The sequence below is a fragment of the Notolabrus celidotus genome, chromosome 18, assembly GCF_009762535.1.
Source record: "Notolabrus celidotus isolate fNotCel1 chromosome 18, fNotCel1.pri, whole genome shotgun sequence".
In the NCBI taxonomy this organism is placed as follows: Eukaryota; Metazoa; Chordata; class Actinopteri; order Labriformes; family Labridae; genus Notolabrus; species Notolabrus celidotus.
The window spans coordinates 30,341,128-30,359,086 of record NC_048289.1 but is presented as its reverse complement, the minus strand read 5'-3'; the positions used below and the strand labels follow the sequence as shown (position 1 = coordinate 30,359,086).

The 17,959-nt window shown below is 42.6% G+C and overlaps 1 protein-coding gene across 4 annotated transcripts in view; it reads right to left on the bottom strand.

The window, feature by feature from the left end:
* Positions 1-1,784: 1,784 nt before the first annotated feature.
* The window catches only part of grnb (granulin b), a 17,099-nt gene continuing 924 nt past the window's right edge, over positions 1,785-17,959 (bottom strand). For 2 of the 4 annotated variants that reach the window (XM_034707526.1, XM_034707527.1), the window contains exons 3-18: positions 15,784-15,786; positions 15,293-15,433; positions 12,893-13,033; positions 12,563-12,676; positions 10,467-10,608; positions 10,269-10,378; positions 10,016-10,145; positions 9,825-9,916; positions 9,553-9,715; positions 7,624-7,721; positions 7,101-7,334; positions 6,577-6,813; positions 4,828-5,091; positions 4,515-4,748; positions 4,170-4,427; positions 1,785-2,852 (exon numbers count right to left, since the gene is read on the bottom strand). In XM_034707526.1, coding sequence (XP_034563417.1) covers positions 2,706-2,852; positions 4,170-4,427; positions 4,515-4,748; positions 4,828-5,091; positions 6,577-6,813; positions 7,101-7,334; positions 7,624-7,721; positions 9,553-9,715; positions 9,825-9,916; positions 10,016-10,145; positions 10,269-10,378; positions 10,467-10,608; positions 12,563-12,676; positions 12,893-13,033; positions 15,293-15,433; positions 15,784-15,786 — 2,508 coding nt within the window. In that variant the 3' untranslated portion in view covers positions 1,785-2,705. The remainder of the gene's footprint in view (positions 2,853-4,169; positions 4,428-4,514; positions 4,749-4,827; positions 5,092-6,576; positions 6,814-7,100; positions 7,335-7,623; positions 7,722-9,552; positions 9,716-9,824; positions 9,917-10,015; positions 10,146-10,268; positions 10,379-10,466; positions 10,609-12,562; positions 12,677-12,892; positions 13,034-15,292; positions 15,434-15,783; positions 15,787-17,959) is intronic. The other 2 variants (XM_034707528.1, XM_034707529.1) reach the window with 1 other exon arrangement.

Sequence of the window (17,959 nt, the reverse complement as noted above, 5' to 3'; positions counted from 1 at the left end):
AATTGAACGGGATAGAATGGAACGGAATGGAACATGAACAAAGTGTAACAGAACACATCAAAGTGTAACGGAACACATCAAAGTGTAACGGAACACATCAAAGTGTAACGGAACACATCAAAGTGTAACGGAACACATCAAAGTGTAACGGAACACATCAAAGTGTAACGGAACACATCAAAGTGTAACGGAACACATCAAAGTGTAACGGAACACATCAAAGTGTAACGGAACACATCAAAGTGTACCGGAACACATCAAAGTGTAACGGAACACATCAAAGCGTAACGGAACACATCAAAGCGTAACGCAACACATCAAAGTGTAACGGAACACATCAAAGTGTAACGGAACACATCAAAGTGTAACGGAACACATCAAAGCGTAACGGAACACATCAAAGCGTAACGGAACACATCAAAGCGTAACGGAACACATCAAAGCGTAACGGAACACATCAAAGCGTAACGGAACACATCAAAGCGTAACGGAACACATCAAAGCGTAACGGAACACATCAAAGCGTAACGGAACACATCAAAGCGTAACGGAACACATCAAAGCGTAACGCAACACATCAAAGCGTAACGGAACACATCAAAGCGTAACGGAACATCAAAGCGTAACATCAAGCGTAACGGAACACATCAAAGCGTAACGGAACACATCAAAGCGTAACGGAACACATCAAAGCGTAACGGAACACATCAAAGCGTAACGGAACACATCAAAGCGTAACGGAACACATCAAAGCGTAACGGAACACATCAAAGCGTAACGGAACACATCAAAGCGTAACGGAACACATCAAAGCGTAACGGAACACATCAAAGCGTAACGGAACACATCAAAGCGTAACGGAACACATCAAAGTGTAACGGAACACATCAAAGCGTAACGGAACACATCAAAGCGTAACGGAACACATCAAAGCGTAACGGAACACATCAAAGCGTAACGGAACACATCAAAGCGTAACGGAACACATCAAAGCGTAACGGAACACATCAAAGCGTAACGGAACACATCAAAGCGTAACGGAACACATCAAAGCGTAACGGAACACATCAAAGCGTAACGCAACACATCAAAGCGTAACGGAACACATCAAAGCGTAACGGAACACATCAAAGCGTAACGGAACACATCAAAGCGTAACGGAACACATCAAAGCGTAACGGAACACATCAAAGCGTAACGGAACACATCAAAGCGTAACGGAACACATCAAAGCGTAACGGAACACATCAAAGCGTAACGGAACACATCAAAGCGTAACGGAACACATCAAAGCGTAACGGAACACATCAAAGCGTAACGGAACACATCAAAGTGTAACGGAACACATCAAAGTGTAACGGAACACATCAAAGTGTAACGGAACACATCAAAGAGTAACGGAACACATCAAAGCGTAACGGAACACATCAAAGAGTAACGGAACACATCAAAGTGTAACGGAACACATCAAAGTGTAACGGAACACATCAGAGTGTAACGGAACACATCAAAGTGTAACGGAACACATCAAAGTGTAACGGAACACATCAAAGAGTAACGGAACACATCAGAGTGTAACGGAGCACATCAAAGAGTAACGGAACACATCAAAGAGTAACCGAACACATCAAAGAGTAACGGAACACATCAAAGAGTAACGGAACACATCAAAGTGTAACGGAACACATCAAAGAGTAACGGAACACATCAAAGTGTAACGGAACACATCAAAGCGTAACGGAACACATCAAAGCGTAACGGAACACATCAAAGCGTAACGGAACACATCAAAGCGTAACAGAACACATCAAAGTGTAATGGAACACATCAAAGTGTAACGGAACACATCAAAGTGTAACGGAACACATCAAAGAGTAACGGAACACATCAAAGTGTAATGGAACACATCAAAGAGTAATGGAACACATCAAAGAGTAACGGAACACATCAAAGAGTAATGGAACACATCAAAGAGTAACAGAATGGAACACATCAAAGAGTAACCGAACACATCAAAGAGTAATGGAACACATCAAAGTGTAACAGAATGGAACACATCAAAGAGTAACAGAATGGAACACATCAAAGAATGGAATGCTTCCAATTAATCAAAGCCCCTATCAATGGTGACAATGGACCCCGACCAGACGTCCGTTGTGGCTGAGGATCGTGTTGGAGTCCTGCTCACCCTGTTTACATTCTAATTTGCATAACCACCCATTCACTATACATTCTATCTAACTGTTCTGATCTTACATTTTGCATATAATTAAAACATCAGCTCAGATTGATTTTGGTCTTTTTTCTGCATTTTGTTGACGATAAAAGTAACGGAATAACCCATCAACTTCTGAAGTCTTTAAAGGTTGAGTTATTGTATTTCCAGGATGCGAGTGTAACGGTGATAAATATTTTATAAAACTAAAATGCTGCAGCACAATGTTTCTCACTTCAAGCTAACACATAAGTTTCAGTGACTGAGAGGCTGTCGGGTCACCTGAGCGCATCCACTTCATTAGAAAACAGAGAGGACTGGAGTCTTCTCCTCACCAACCACCAGAAACAAACAGGAGTGCAGAAACTTTAAGAATACATTTCCATTAATGACCGGACAGACAGGACGCGTGGTGACAAACTGTGCCGTCTGCAGACGAGAGAAGCTGTGGATGAGATGGTGTGATGGATCCAGGTTCACCTCTGCAGATTTAAAGTCCATGTGGGGTTAAGTCTTTCTTTCTGTCCCCAAACAAAGAGTCCCAGGTCAGCGGGGAGCGCGGCGTGCAACTTTTAGATCTCATGTCACATGAGAATCCTGCAGGACAGCAGTGCTTCGAGTCTGCGCAGCACACGGCCTGAGGAAGAGACAACAGCAGTTAGATTGTAACATGGTGGTGTGGTTTGTCAGTATGTTGATCTAGTAAATGGAGATGAAGTTGTATGTAGGCTGTGTCTGGTTAAACTGACATATAACCACTCCACCAGAGACATGAGGAACCAGCACAAGCATGAGGACGCTAACCTGTAAGCATCCTCATGCCTGTGCTGGTTCCTGTAGGACTGAAGGCTGGTGGTGCTAGCTTTGCAAGTGTTAGCCACACTCTGCAAATCACTTACCTGCAGATGCTGTGATCCTGTTTTTAGGCATGTTGAATAAATACTGCTCAATTTTGGTTTTTTTAAGTTATATTTTGGGGCTTTTTGCCTTTATTTGATCGGACAGCTGAAGAGAGATAGGATTTGTGGGGAGTAGAGAGCGGGGGGGAGACGTGCAGGAAATGGTCACGGCCAGGAGTCGAACCGGCGACCTCTGCGACAAGGACTGTAGCCTCTGTATGTGGGGCGCTTAGACTGCTAGGCCACCAGCGCCCCATTCTGCTCAGCTTTGACTGTTTTCAGAGTATTTCCTCACCTTTAGACTTGTTTGTAGTTGAAAAATTTGATTTCTATTTAAACGACTCTGAAATTAGTCGCCTCAGAACATCCCTGAAAAATGTTTTTATTGGTGCAGAGCTGCAATATGATAATGCACGACTGCTCCCAAGATAATATAGAGCAGGGGTTCCCAAACTTTTCAGCCCGTGACTCCCACTGTCCCTCAAAGTGATTTAATGTGTCTTCATTTAGCTGGTCTGCAGAAAATGACCCTACCCACATGAGCATGTGTCTGTGTTTCCTGTGCCGTTATGAGTTAACCTGCTGCTACTGATGCTTTTGATGATTAGCTGTTCACTAACCCTAAACTTAGGAGTCATCTGGCAACAAAGAAAGGCAGAAAACTCATCACACTTTCTATTTTCAAGGTTTTATTTACAGTTTAGCTACTATTTCTGTTGATATTTTTTACTATAATGGATTAAATGTACTGTTTTTAGATGATTAAAAAAAAAACATTCTGGAAGACATCTCAGGACCCCCCATTTGTGTCTTGCGACCCCCCAGGGGGTCCCGACCCACACTTTGGGAACCCCTGATGCAGTCACACGCTCTTTTTTTCCCAACAAATATTTGTAAACTGTTGATACACAGCTCTGAATTTAAGATAGAAACCTCTAAATGCACACTAGTAACTTCCTCCAGGTTTCTGAGGGTTGTAATATTTCACATCTATTATAAAACCTACATTTCCTACAATCCACTATGAAATATTCAGAGTTGATGTGAGAGATTACCTTTGGCGACGGGCAGCAGGCCCACTCTGTGGATGAGATCTTGCAGCATGTGTCTCGCCCGGGGCAGTGGTACACCCCCATGCTGTCACATGGTAGGTCTGTGTCCTCTGTGACTTCAGGCTCGGGCTGTTCCACTTCGCTCTGAGGCAGGGTGCTGATGATGAGGGTGTCGTTGCTCGTCTTTTCACACGTCCCTGTGTGCATGTTGCAGGAGTATCCCTGAGGACAGCAGTGCTCGTGGTCGTCGCAGCAGACGGCCTGAAGAGGAGACAGAACGATGATGTTTAATCTAGTGTGAGCTCTTTACTTGCTCATTCGTAGAGGTGAAGTCAGAGGTGTGCAGACCTTCACCAGCGGGCAGCAGCCCCACTCTCCTGTCGTCAGCTTGCAGCAGGTCGTCCCTGAAGCGCAGCTGCTCTTATCGTCACATTTAACATCTGTGACAACGCTGGGCTCGGTCAGAGCGCTCAGCTTAGTGAACCACGGGATGACGTGTGAACCTTTAGAGCAGGAGGAGCGGTGAGGCTCACAGGTGTGAGCACTGGGGCAGCAGTGGTTTCCATCAATACAGCAGACGGCCTGAGAAACAGCAGATATCTTTAAAATCTGATGTTTAATCAGCTGATGCAGACTGTGAGGGTGTTTAACGCTCTCTTACGTTTGGCAGAGGACAGCAGCCCCATTTCTTGGTCTTGTCCATGAAGCAGCAGGTGGTGTCCCTCGGGCAGCTGGTGCTGGCGTCGCACATGTTCCTGACCGGCCGAGGAGAACCTGAAACAGCCGGGACGTTCTCGGTCTGCAGAGCCGGGATCTTCTGCAGCCAGGGCAGGCTGAGGGATCCGGGTTTATCACACGTCTCTTCGGCGATGTTACATCTGTAGCCTTTAGGGCAGCAGTGCTCTCGGTCACTGCAGCACACAGCCTGAGAAAGAAGGACGGAGAACAGCGCATCATACGGCCTGTTTGGTGTTTTCAGATCATATTTTAAAGGTTTTAAGAACACATTTGGTGACGCTGCTTTCAGACACTACACTCCTGAACTATGGAACAGCCTGCTGGAGGATCTGAGGGGAGCTGATAGAGATAATGAGACTTTTAAACATAAAATAAAAACAGATTTATTCAGTCTGGTTTTAATGTAGGGTTTAAAAATGTTATTACTATTTTTACTGTTATACTGCTTTATAATTGTATTAATTTGAGCTTTTTATCTTATTTTTATTTATTTATTCATTAATTTAAATTTATCTACTCAGTTGTATTGCCATTTTTAGCCTTTATTTTATCTTCAACTCTTATCTTTACCCTTTTAAAAAAAAATTATTTTACTATTTATATTCTTAATATTAATTTGACGCTTCAACTTATTTTAATTACACATATTTTATTGTTGTTGGTGTGTATTAGGCTATATTTTAAAACATTTTTTTCATTTTAATGTGAATTTTTTTTTATTATTATTATCAATATTTTTATTTAAACTCGAAAATCATTTAGAGAAAGCCCTCATTTACAATGACGATGAGCATTATACAAGAAACATTAAAATTCATGACAAGCAAATAAAAGACATAACCCCTAAAAGAATGATGATCAGTTAAAAACAGACAATTAAAAATGTTACAACCATTGAAAAATAATGTTACACAAAGTCAGTGAAAACAGGTACAATCAGAGGTTAAAAATGTTAAAACTAATGATTTAAAATGATTAAAAGAAACCAGTGAATTCATTTTTAAAGTGCTTTGCAGTGAGTTCCATGCAGATGGTGCAAAAACGCAAAAGGCAGATCTAAATAATGCAAGAAACTCAAAAAATAACATTCAGAAATGAAACATTTAGGCAGTATTATCTCTGAGAGGTCTTTAAAAACATACTTGATGTGTGATAAAGCAGCTGACTCTGGGAGTATCTTTGCTGCTTTTAAGTCCTTCAACGCAGGAACACGCTTGTCTCCTGCACTAAGAACCTTTCACCTTCTTACAGTCCATGCACCGCACCTTGGGGGACAGAGCCTTTGCCTTTCTCTCCCTCCACACATCCGCAACTCTGATTCACTTCAATCTTTCAAAAACCACCTCAAGACCTACCTGTTCAAAAAAGGATATAACACATAACACATGACCTCTACCCCCATCCCACCTCTGTCATTGTTTTGTTTCATTTACCCGTTTTATTTTTACTTTATTTTATTTTATGTAAAGCAACTTTCCACTGAAAGAACCACTTGTTTTTTAACATTGTTGCTTTTATTTCCTAAAAAACACCCACTGTTTGACCGTCCACTAGTTATGAGGTACTTTAACGTGACAGGGAGCAGACTTTAACTCTACCCTGAGATATAAATACTTCCTAAATCAGCGGTCTCATCTCTCCAGCAGAGCCACGTCCTGGAGCACACACTGACCTGAGGTAAGGGGCAGCAGGCCCACTGTCCGGAGTCCTTCTTACAGCAGGTGGTTCCACCTGGACACATTGTCTGCTTGTCACATTTCTCATCCTCGACGTCCGATTTCAGAGCCGACACCTTCTCCGCCATGGGGAGGGACGGAGAGACACCAAACGGGTCGTCGCAGCTCTGATTCTCCAGGTTGCAGACGGTACCGTGAGGGCAGCAGTGGACGTGGTCGTCACAGCACACGGCCTGAGGTGAAGAGACAGAGAGATTATGGAGCTCTGCAGCCAAGAAAATCTGTCCTCTCATCATGACTCAGCGTAATAACAGTAATGAAGGCTGCAGTGCTTTCACATTTCTTTCAAAGATGCTCCACTAAATCACAGAAACTGACAACGACAGGATTTGTTGCTTTGGATTGCATCATAGGATCCTGAAACAGTCTAGTCTAGTACAAACTGGAACAGTCTAGTGTTACATATTTACTCCTGATGGAGATGAAAGCACAGCTTCAACATCTCCTCCTGTGTCTTTACCTGCGGCAGAGGACAGCAGGCCCAGCCTCCGCCCGTCGTCTTGCAGCAGGTGGCTTTCCCCGGACACGACGTGGTCTTATCACACCTGCTGTTCTCTGTCAGTAACGGGAAAGTGGGAACTTTCTCGAGCCAGGGCATCACTGTGCTCCCCGTGGAGTCGTCACACGTGGAGGCTTCCAGGTTACAGACGGTGCCGTGAGGACAGCAGTGCATGTGGTCCTCGCAGCACACAGCCTGCAGGGAGGAGGACAAAGCATGCACTCGTGAAAAGTTGTCTCTTGCTCCTCCGTCTGAGCTCTCACATTCATCATATTAACTCGTATTTCTACATCCGAGTGTTGCAACAAAACAAACCTCTGATCTAGTTTATCAGAAGAGAGGCAATTTGTAGAGGAGAATGAAAACTGGAAAACAAACCCTGCAGACGGGAGAGGAATCATAAATCATCCTTTGAGATGAACTCATCGCCTCTCTGTTGTCGGTTCATTATCATTTATATTATTGTACACATTTATGTCGGTACCTTTGGAAGCGGACAACACGCCCACGTCCCGGCGGATGATTTACAGCAGGTGAATCCATCAGCGCAGGCCACGGAGTCGTTACAGGGAACAGCACCCACTGTGACGCACAAACAGGAAACTTATGATCAGATAGAAACTTTAAATGAACATGCACAGTCTTTACTTTAACCATATGAGGATCTGGAGCTTACATAACACATCATGAAGCAAGACCACAGACTGTACAGAAAGAGTGATGACAAGACGGCTCTATAAATGTGGCGGCAAAACATTTGGAGCTCCCCCTGCTGACCGAAAGGTGGAAAGATGTGGTTGTGATTAATGATGCATGATTGACAGCTCTGTTGACCAATGAGGATCCTGCAGTGCTCTGTGCAGCAGAGCCGAGGAGGAAAAATGTAACAAACAACATCCATCCACCCGTGCATCCATTATCATCCGCTTATCCGAGGTCGGGTCGTGGAGGCAGCAGTCTAAGCAGGCGTTCCCGGGCCAGATGGGACAGTATAATCCCTCCAGCGTGCTCTGAGTCTACCCTGGGGTCTACTTCTAGTTGGATGCACTCAAAACACCTCTAAAGGGCCTGAATCACTCTTCTACTGTTTGTACTTTTTGCCCTCCAGATTTTTTAGGACTTTAGTATCTTATGTTGCACTTTATGATGACACTTTTTAGAGGGAAAGAAGAGATGAAAAGGTATCAGCTTTTAGTACCTGAAGCAACAGGGAAACTTGTCTGGTGCATTTCAACCAAGAGTTCAGGGGTCTTTTAGCCCCCAGAACTACTTTACCCTGAACTAAAAGGTTCCTGTGCCCCCATTGTTGTCTGTGTTTCGACTGCGGGCTGAAGTCCCGGGTAGATTGTGTAAATCAGGCCAGTGACGTATGGAGGAAAAAAAAAAAATTGCACTACACCACCAGACCAGTAGAGGGCAGTAACACAAAGAGGAATGCCAATCATCACAGATGACACCATAGAAGCAGACGGACAGGCAGGTATCATTATGAGCAACACAACAGTTAGTCTGTTAGCATGAAGAGACTCAGCTGGTGCTGTTTTAGATGGTGCTATATTTCATCACAGATGGATTCACTGAATCAACACGTGAGAGGAGATAAGCGCGAGTAGCAAAGACGTTTCAACACGGCTTTAAAATCCTTTAGAAGTCAAAAAGCCGTGGCAGAGATCGGACGGTGTTTTGGTTTAAACAGCGACCCTGTTAACTGGAGACTCTCAGCCGGATGCATCCCTCATAAACGTCTTTAGACGATCATTAAATATCTGATGAGGATATTTTGAAATCTTAATAAAAACTAAACTAGTTTGCATTCCCAGGAACTCCCTCTGTGTTTCAACAGCTGTGTAAACTCCACAAACACTGACACGTTCAGCTGAAGGTCTCCAGTTTACAGGGTCACTTTTAGAACCGGAACACCGGGAGGAGAGACGCATTCAAGGTGGGCTGAGAGAAGACTACTGTTACAAGCTGCTAAATCAAGAGAATCACAGCTTCTTCTTTTGAAAAGTACACACACATACAAAAAAGATAGAACAAATAAAAACTAATGAAAGAAAGAGAAATCAAGAGAATCACAGATGTGTGTGATGTTATTGTGGACGGAGGGCGGAATAAAAACACTGCGGTTAATCTACCAATCAGACACGTTCAGCATTGCAGGCCCCGCCCCCTGAAAGTCCCGGGACCTTTTTTAAAGTACTACCGCCCTAGCAGGGTCTTTTTAGGGGGGAGATTATCTACCCCTGAACTAAATCTAGACCCTGGGTCCTCTGGTGGAAACGCATGTAGTTCAGGGGTAAAGTTCCTCTGGTTCCTCTTCTATTTAAAGAGTAAAAAAAAAGAAGCTTTTATCTTCTTCTAACACTCTATCTGTACTTTATTGGATCACTATTATATCTGAATCCCTTGCCTTTGGAAGTGTCCATCCTCTGTATGGGTACCAGCTCCGTCTCAGCAGCGGTGATCTTCACGATCGTGGTCGTCTCTTCTTGTGGGGTCAAACAGGCTTTGTGGACGAGGTCACACTGAGTCCCTGCAGGACAACAGTGGACCTGATCTGAGCAGCAGACCGCCTGAAAACAGGAGCAGTCAGTGTTTTAGTAAATGCTTAAAAACACATGAACACTGAGCGTCTGGTGAGTGACGTTGATCCTTTTGAACAGCTGATCTCACGTTACTCACATCAGGCATCGGACAGCAGCCGTACGAGCCGCTGTCCGTCTGGCAACACGTCATCTCATCCGGACACGCCGACTTCTTATCCGGACACATAACTGATGAAACAAGAAGACGGAGAAGCCTCAGGGTTTAACGTTTGACTTCTGTGTTTTTAAAAACATCCCTCCCTCTACTCCTCTGTGCTTTCTGCTCACCGTCGTTGAGGACGGCTGCGATCTTCTTCAGCAGCGGGAAGCGTTCCTCACCAGACTTGCAGACGCCGTGCTCCAGGTCGCAGATCGTGCTGCTCGGGCAACAGTGGAGATGATCGCTGCAGCATATGGCCTGAACAGGATTCAATGATCAAACACAGAGTTACAGAGACAGATAAAGAAACCAAACAGGATGAGAAAAGGGACAAAGTGAATAAAGTGAGGATTTCTGCATCCAGAGTGTGAGAGTTAACACCTCTGGGTACGGGCAGCAGCCGTAGTCTCCACTGGACAGCAGGCAGCAGGTGTAGCTATCAGGACAGCTGCTCTTCCCGCCTGGACACGTTACTGCAGTGACTGTCAGAGCTGGAGGAACACAGGACAGAGTATATGAGCTCAGTATCTTCAGTGTATTGCCGTAGACTGATCCTTTACTTCTAGTAGAATCTCCCACCTGTGTCATTGTCTCTCCTCCTCGCAGGTATTTTCTCCAGCAGGGGGAAGGACTCCAGAGAGGCAGACACACACCTCGAATGAGCGATATCACACTTTGTTCCCTCTGGGCAGCAGTGCAGTTTATCCTCACAACACACCGCCTGCAGACGGAGAAGAGTGTGAACGACTTTATTCACTCGAGGACTGTGTGATGTTTACATGTTATGATGCTTTGTGCCTCCACTGCTGCTTTTTATCTGCTATTAAGACTGTTATGCCAAACTATATTAAATAAGATGACCTGTTAAAATCAAACCACCCAAAAATACATCTAAAACAGCTGAGTGGAGAGGTATTAAACTAGAAATTAGAAGCTGTGTGGGTATAGAACTACCCTTTGAACCCTCCTACTTCCTGTTTGGAATAAATCTAGGGGATGAGGAGTACAGGAGCCATGCAGCACTTCTGAGGGTCCTGATTAGAGCCACAGCCCCTCACAGTCACACAGTGGAGGAATGAAATGAAGGACATTTTCTATACAGTTAAGAACTAATGGTTTCTGAATGAGGTGGGTACAAGTCTCTAAAAGTAGTATGGGAGGTAGAGCCTTCAGTTGTCAGGCCCCCCTCCTTTGGAGCCTCCAGTCAGGGTCCAGGAGGCAGACACCCTCTCTACTTTTAAGAGTAGGCTTCAAACTTTCCTTTTTGATAAAGCTTATAGTTAGAGCTGGATCAGGCTTGTACCAGCTCTTAGTTATGCTGCTATAGGCTTAGACTGCCACACTGGGATCCTGTCTTTCCCTCTCTCTCCTCTCTCTGCCTGTCTCTCACTTTAACTCTTCCTGTCCCATTAAAGTTACTAACCATAGACCATTCTGGAGTCCCTGAGCTCCCTTGTCTCGTAGGTTCCTCTGGATCTCTGCTGTAGATTCATTTTTTGGGTCTGTTATTCATCCTTTCTCTTCTTCCTTCTTTCTGTTCTTCTTTCTTTTCTGTTCTTCTTTCTTTCTTTCCTTTATTTCCATCATTACTTTATATCCTTTATTTTCTTTCTTGCTTTCATTCCTTCCTTCTTTCTTTCTTTCTTTCTTTCTTCACTTCTCTCTCTTCTTCTGTCATCCTTTTTTAATTTCATTCATTTTTCCTGCCATTCTTTTCTTCTCTCTTTCTCCTTTCCATGTTTCTTCATCCTTTGTCTCCTTGTCTTATCCCATCCTTTTCTTCTGTCATTCCTTCACCATTTATTCTCCTCTTTTTCTTTCTTCTCCTCTCCCTCTCTTCTCTCTTTTCTTAGACCTTTCTGGAGTCCCTGAGCTCCCTTGTCTCGTAGGTTCCTCTGGATCTCTGCTGCTGTGGACGTGCCAGACTCCAGCTGCTACAACTACTACTATCCGTCTCCCCACTATCATCTCTCTCTCTCTCTCTTCATCTCCCTCTATCCCTCTCTCCAACACAGCCTCAGCAGATGTGTGTCTAACATGAGTCTGGTCCTGCTGGAGGTTTCTGCCTGTTAAAGGAAGTTTGTCCTTGCCACTGTAACTTGCTAAATGCTGCAAAGTGCTCTGCTCATGGTGGATTAAGATGAGATCAGACTGAGTCCTGTCTGGAAGATGGGACTGGATCTGATCCGGTCTTGATGTTGGGTCTTTGTTAGAGTACGGTCTAGACCTGCTCTTTTTGGAAAGAGTCTGAGGATAATATTAGCTGTGTAGCCTCATACATGGGGTGCAATGTAATCTCTAGGTCAAATCAGCGACCGTTACTCACACTTTACTTGACGTGAGGAGTCTCTGTTTGCACATTGAGTTCTTATTTTTAAACAATAAGATTTGCTCTCACTAACATTCCAGCACAGATCCTCTATTGTGCATATCAAGAATTTTGTTTTGCCATCCAGATGACTCCCGTGTTTGTGTAAACGTCTTGGTGATAAACCAGATTCTGATTCTTTAAAAAAGGTAAACACAAGCTCAGATAAGAGCTTAGAAATGATAAGACTTTACATGTGACATGTTTCTTATCACTGGAGCCTGAGAAGCAGCTTCAGCTTCAGTCACTGACTGTGTAAAAGGTTTCTTGGTGTGAAGAGTGTGAGGGTTGAGATCTTGTATGTCACCTTCGCTAATGGACAGCAGCCCCAGGAGCCGTCCAGGAGCTGACAGCAGGTGGTATCATCGGGACACTCGGACGCCTTGTCCGGACAAATGACTGCTTTTACTGACTCCTCCAGCTGAAACATCGCACACACAGCTCATGAATACCAATGACCGCAGCACACACGAGGAGGGGAGGAAACAACAACACGTGTAAACAAGTCAGATACTTTTGAATCTCTTGAGGCTGAAGTCCAAAAACACAATCAATGGCAGCCAGAAGTTTGAACTCCTGAGCTGAAAATCACATCTTAAGGAGACACAAACAGAAGAAGGACAGTATGTAGAAGTACCTGAGGGATGAGGGGGGCCTGTTTGGCGGGGACTCGTCTGACCCAGGGCAGAGAAACGGTCTTGTTCACACACTTTGAGTGGGCGAGGTCACAAATGGTCCCCTTGTAGCAGCAGTGGAGGTGATCTGAACAACACTCAGCCTGCAGACGGATTCAGAGATTGGATTGTTTTAGCTGCTCGAATATTTTGAAGCTTGGTAGAAGTTTTAACCTCCACTACAAAGTAAAGTTTGCATGACTTGTTGTTCCACATTGAGCACTTCTGGTTTCATTAAGTCGCTTTTAACAGAGCTACAAGTGAACAACTACAGGTGCATTTCAACCAAGAGTCCCGGGGTCTTTTAGCCCCCAGAACTACTTTACCATGAACTAAAAGGTTCCTGTGCCCCCATTGTTGTCTGCATTTCGACCGCGGGGCTGAAGTCCCGGGTAGATTGTGCAAATCAGGCCAGTGACGTATGGAGGAAAAAAAAGTAAATGCACTACACCACCAGACCAGTAGAGGGCAGTAAAACAAAGAGGAATGCCATTCATCACAGATGACTCCATAGAAGCAGACGGACAGGCAGGTATCATTATGAGCAACACAACAGTTAGCCTGTTAGCATGAAGAGACTCAGCTGGCGCTGTTTTAGATGGTGCTATATTTCATCACAGATGGATTCACTGAATCAACACGTGAGAGGAGATAAGCGCGAGTAGCAAAGACGTTTCAACACGGCTTTAAAATCCTTTTGAACTCAAAAAGCCGTGGCAGAGATCGGACGGTGTTTTGGTTTAAACAGCGACCCTGTTAACTGGAGACTCTCAGCCGGATGCATCCCTCATAAACGTCTTTAGACGATCATTAAATATCTGATGAGGATATTTTGGAATCTTAATAAAAACTAAACTGCATTCCCAGGAACTCCCTCTGTGTTTCAACACTGACGGTCTCCAGTTTACAGGGTCACTTTTAAAACCGGAACACCGGGAGGAGAGACGCATTCACGGTGGGCTGAGAGAAGACTACTGTTACAAGCTGCTAAATCAAGAGAATCACAGCTTCTTCTTTTGAAAAGTACACACACATACAAAAAAGATAGAACAAATAAAAACTAATGAAAGAAAGAGAAATCAAGTGAATCACAGATGGAAAAAACAATGACTGTGAATGGTTTTTGGAGAAATTTGACAAAAAAAATTAGACAAAAAAAATTTTGAAAAAAAAAAAAAAAAAAATTACAAAAAAGAAATTGAAGAAAAATTGAAAAAAAAACAAATTTGAAAAAAATTTTATTTGACCAAAAAAATTTTGAAAAAAAAGTTTGACCAAAAAAATTTTGAAAAAAAAAAAAGTTTGACCAAAAAAATTTTGAAAAAAAAAAAAGATTTTCCCACACGAGTTCTAAAAAAAAAAAATTCAAAAAAAAATATGTGACAAAATATTTTGACAGAGAAGTTAACCCGGAGCTTGTCGAAAAGATTGAATTTCCTCATATTTGAAATTGTGCTCCAACAACAGAAAACATGAAAAAAGTGAAAATTTTGCACCTGCAGTTAAGAACATGGAAAAAGCAATGAGTGAATCAACACGTCAGAGGAGAGAAGCGTGAGTAGCAAAGATGTTTCAACACGGTTTTAAAATCCTTTTGAACTCAAAAAGCCGTGGCAGAGATCGGCCAGTGTTTTGGTTTAAACAGCGACCCTGTTAACTGGAGACTCTCAGCCGGATGCATCCCTCATAAACGTCTTTAGACCATCTTTAAATATCTGATGAGGATATTTTGAAATCTTAATAAAAACTAAACTAGTTTGCATTCCCAGGAACTCCCTCTGTGTTTCAACAGCTGTGTAAACTCCACAAACACTGACACGTTCAGCTGAAGGTCTCCAGTTTACAGGGTCACTTTTAAAACCGGAACACCGGGAGGAGAGACGCATTCATGGTGGGCTGAGAGAAGACTACTGTTACAAGCTGCTAAATCAAGAGAATCACAGCTTCTTCTTTTGAAAAGTACACACACATACAAAAAAGATAGAACAAATAAAAACTAATGAAAGAAAGAGAAATCAAGTGAATCACAGATGTGTGTGATGTTATTGTGGACGGCGGGCTAAATAAAAACACTGCAGGTAATCGACCAATCAGACCCGGGACCTTTGAAAAGTACTACCTCCCAAGCAGGAGTTTTTCAGGGGGGAGATGATCTACCCCTGAACTACATTTACACCCTGGTTCCTCCGGTTGAAACGCACATAGTTCCAGGGTAAAGTTCCTCTGGTTAAAAAACGCTTCACCTGTGCAGTAACTACAGAATATGTTATTTTAAGTGTAATGTGTCAGCAGTAATTAGCCCCATCAGTGTCTAAAAATGAACACTTCACACCTGTGAGACATGAGACTGTTTGATAACTCACATGAGGAAGCGGGCAGCATCCGTATCCTCCCACGGTGTTCTTGCAGCAGGTGTTTTTGTCCTCACACATGCCTCCATCAGGACAGACGAGCGCTGCGCTGAGGCCCAGCAGAGCTAAAAGCAGGATCCCCATCCGCACGGTCTGAGCACGAAAACCAGAGGAGAGTTATCAGCTGTGTGGTAGAATGCCACACACAGAGATCCTGAACTGCAGCACAGTGTTTCTATCTCATCACGATGGTTTCTGTGTTTGTTTCTGAGAGAACAAAAGGGCAGCAGCTGGGCAAACATCCGAGCTGATAACTGGATTACAACACAGACAAAACTCAGGTTTCTGCTGAAAAGTTCACGTCTATGGAAATCCACAGCTGTACAAAACACAACAACCACACTGTACATGATGTAACCAGCACACAAATACCTCACATACAACCTCAGTTTCTGTTCCTCTAACACTTTTTAGGGCCAAAGTAAAGAGTTACTTTCTCAGACCATCTGATTATTCCTGATCTCAAAAAGCTTTCATTTTTACTCTCATATGTCAAAGAAAAACTATCCAAGTAATCAGCTGGATTCAGTTTTCCTCTTGTGTAAGGTCTGATAGATTAAGCCAGTTCATTGTGTCCAATATTAGCTTCAGGGTTTAACAGAGGCTTGTTGAGTAACCACGTCTGATACACGGAGGGCTTGCAAAATAAAAGGTCAGCCGTTCCTCCTTTTGTAAGCAAAAACTGCACAAACACAGAGAAATCTTCAGAGATGTTGGGCTAATATTTGTGATATTACACTTTGAAATATTTGCACACTTCCTCTTTTTTGCAGCCCCCTCAGGGATCAAGCATGCAAACTATAAAAGCACATATTTAATCTGCTGATTTCACTTCACAGTCTAGTAGAAGCATTAAGAAGCAGAAAATGGAGATACTCATGCACAAGTACAACAATTTTTCCAAATAAAGTTGGAACCAGGAGTAAAATATAACTTAAAACAACATTTCAAACACTGAAACTGAGTAATATTATTGTTTTTGGTAAATGATGTGCACATTTTGACAAGTTCAGGTAACAAGTTTGGACTGCAGGTGGGTCAGTTCAGGACCTGGACCCTCCTACTTCAGAGCCATACTGTTGTAGTATGTACAGAATGTAGTTTGACACTGTGAAGTCCTTCCCTGATTAAGGCGTAGTCTACTTGGCAGTTGGCAGTATATGTTGCTTTACAAACAGAGACCGTACTCTGTGTTCTATTATCAACAAAGACCCAACATCAAGACAGGATCAGATCCAGTCCCATCTTACAGACAGGACTCAGTCTGATCTCATCTTAATCCACCATGAGCAGAGCACTTTGCAGCATTTAGCTACTTCTTTTTTACTCTTTGGCTCAGAAGAAGTGGGGTCCATGATTTCCAAAAAGAATGTCAAATTCCGAAATGTCAGACCAGCTGGAGTATTTTTGGATTTAGTTATATACAGTTCCCTCTTAGCATGGTGTGTTTTTTCAGAGTGTTCCTCAACCCATGCAGTGATCTCCACTACAGAGTCATGTCTGTTTTTAACGTAGTGTCATTTGAGGACCTCAACTAACTCGTTTTCATTTATATAGCACCTTTCATATATTCAAGCATGCAGCCTAAAGTGTTTCACAAAAGAACAGAGCGAAAGAAAATGATAGCAACAGATAAAAGTGGAGAGGAAAGTGATCTAACATGCTTAAAAATAAAATCATGGAGGGGTCTAGTGGTCTAAGCGCCCCACATACAGAGGCTACAGTCCTCGTCTCAGAGGTCACCGGTTTGACTCCTGGCCGTGACCATTTCCTGCACGTCTTCCCCCGCTCTCTACTCCCTACATTTCCTGTCTCTCTTCAGCTGTCCTATCAAATAAATAATAATTATAATTGATCTGATTTGTATGTAGCGCTTTTTTGTTACTGAACGTCACTTTACAGAGAGAAAAAATAAATAAATAAATAAAAGAGAACAAATAAAGACAAAAAAGCATGAAAATAACTTAAAAAAATTATAATAATAAAACCATGACCAATAAGATCTGACTTCACTTGACTTTTACTGTGCTTTGTGTAAACCTGCTCTCTTTTTTTCCATTGTGTTTTTGATTGTCTGAGGGGTGCGCTTCCCGGTTCTTACTTGTTTTGTTTTGTTATTGTTTCTAACTGAGATAAATACTGGTCCGTAACAGAAAATCCTGGAAGGGCAATAAGTGTAAAATTATCTGACTTTTCTGTGTCCATCTTTATTTATTTTTCTTGAAAGACTAAGGTTGCTATTAATGTATGTGATGGATTGAATTTGCCTTTCCAAATAAAAAGATAATTTCAAAAAAAACCAAAAAACCATGACCATCAAATTAATACAAATAAATCAGAAGTAACAGAAAAAAAATTAAATAAATAAGATTATAATAAATTCAATAGAATAAAATCAAACCAGAAAAAATAAAAATCCAATATAACAAGATAGAATGAAATCAAATCAAAATTAAATATAACAAAACCAGATAAATACCATAAAAATAAAAATAAAATATGATAATAGAATAAAATGAAATAAAAATAAACACATAAAACTGAAGCTAAACCATGGTCATAATGGTAATAATGCAGTCCAGGGCTAAAGGAAAATTACTCAGTTACTAAGTTAAAAGC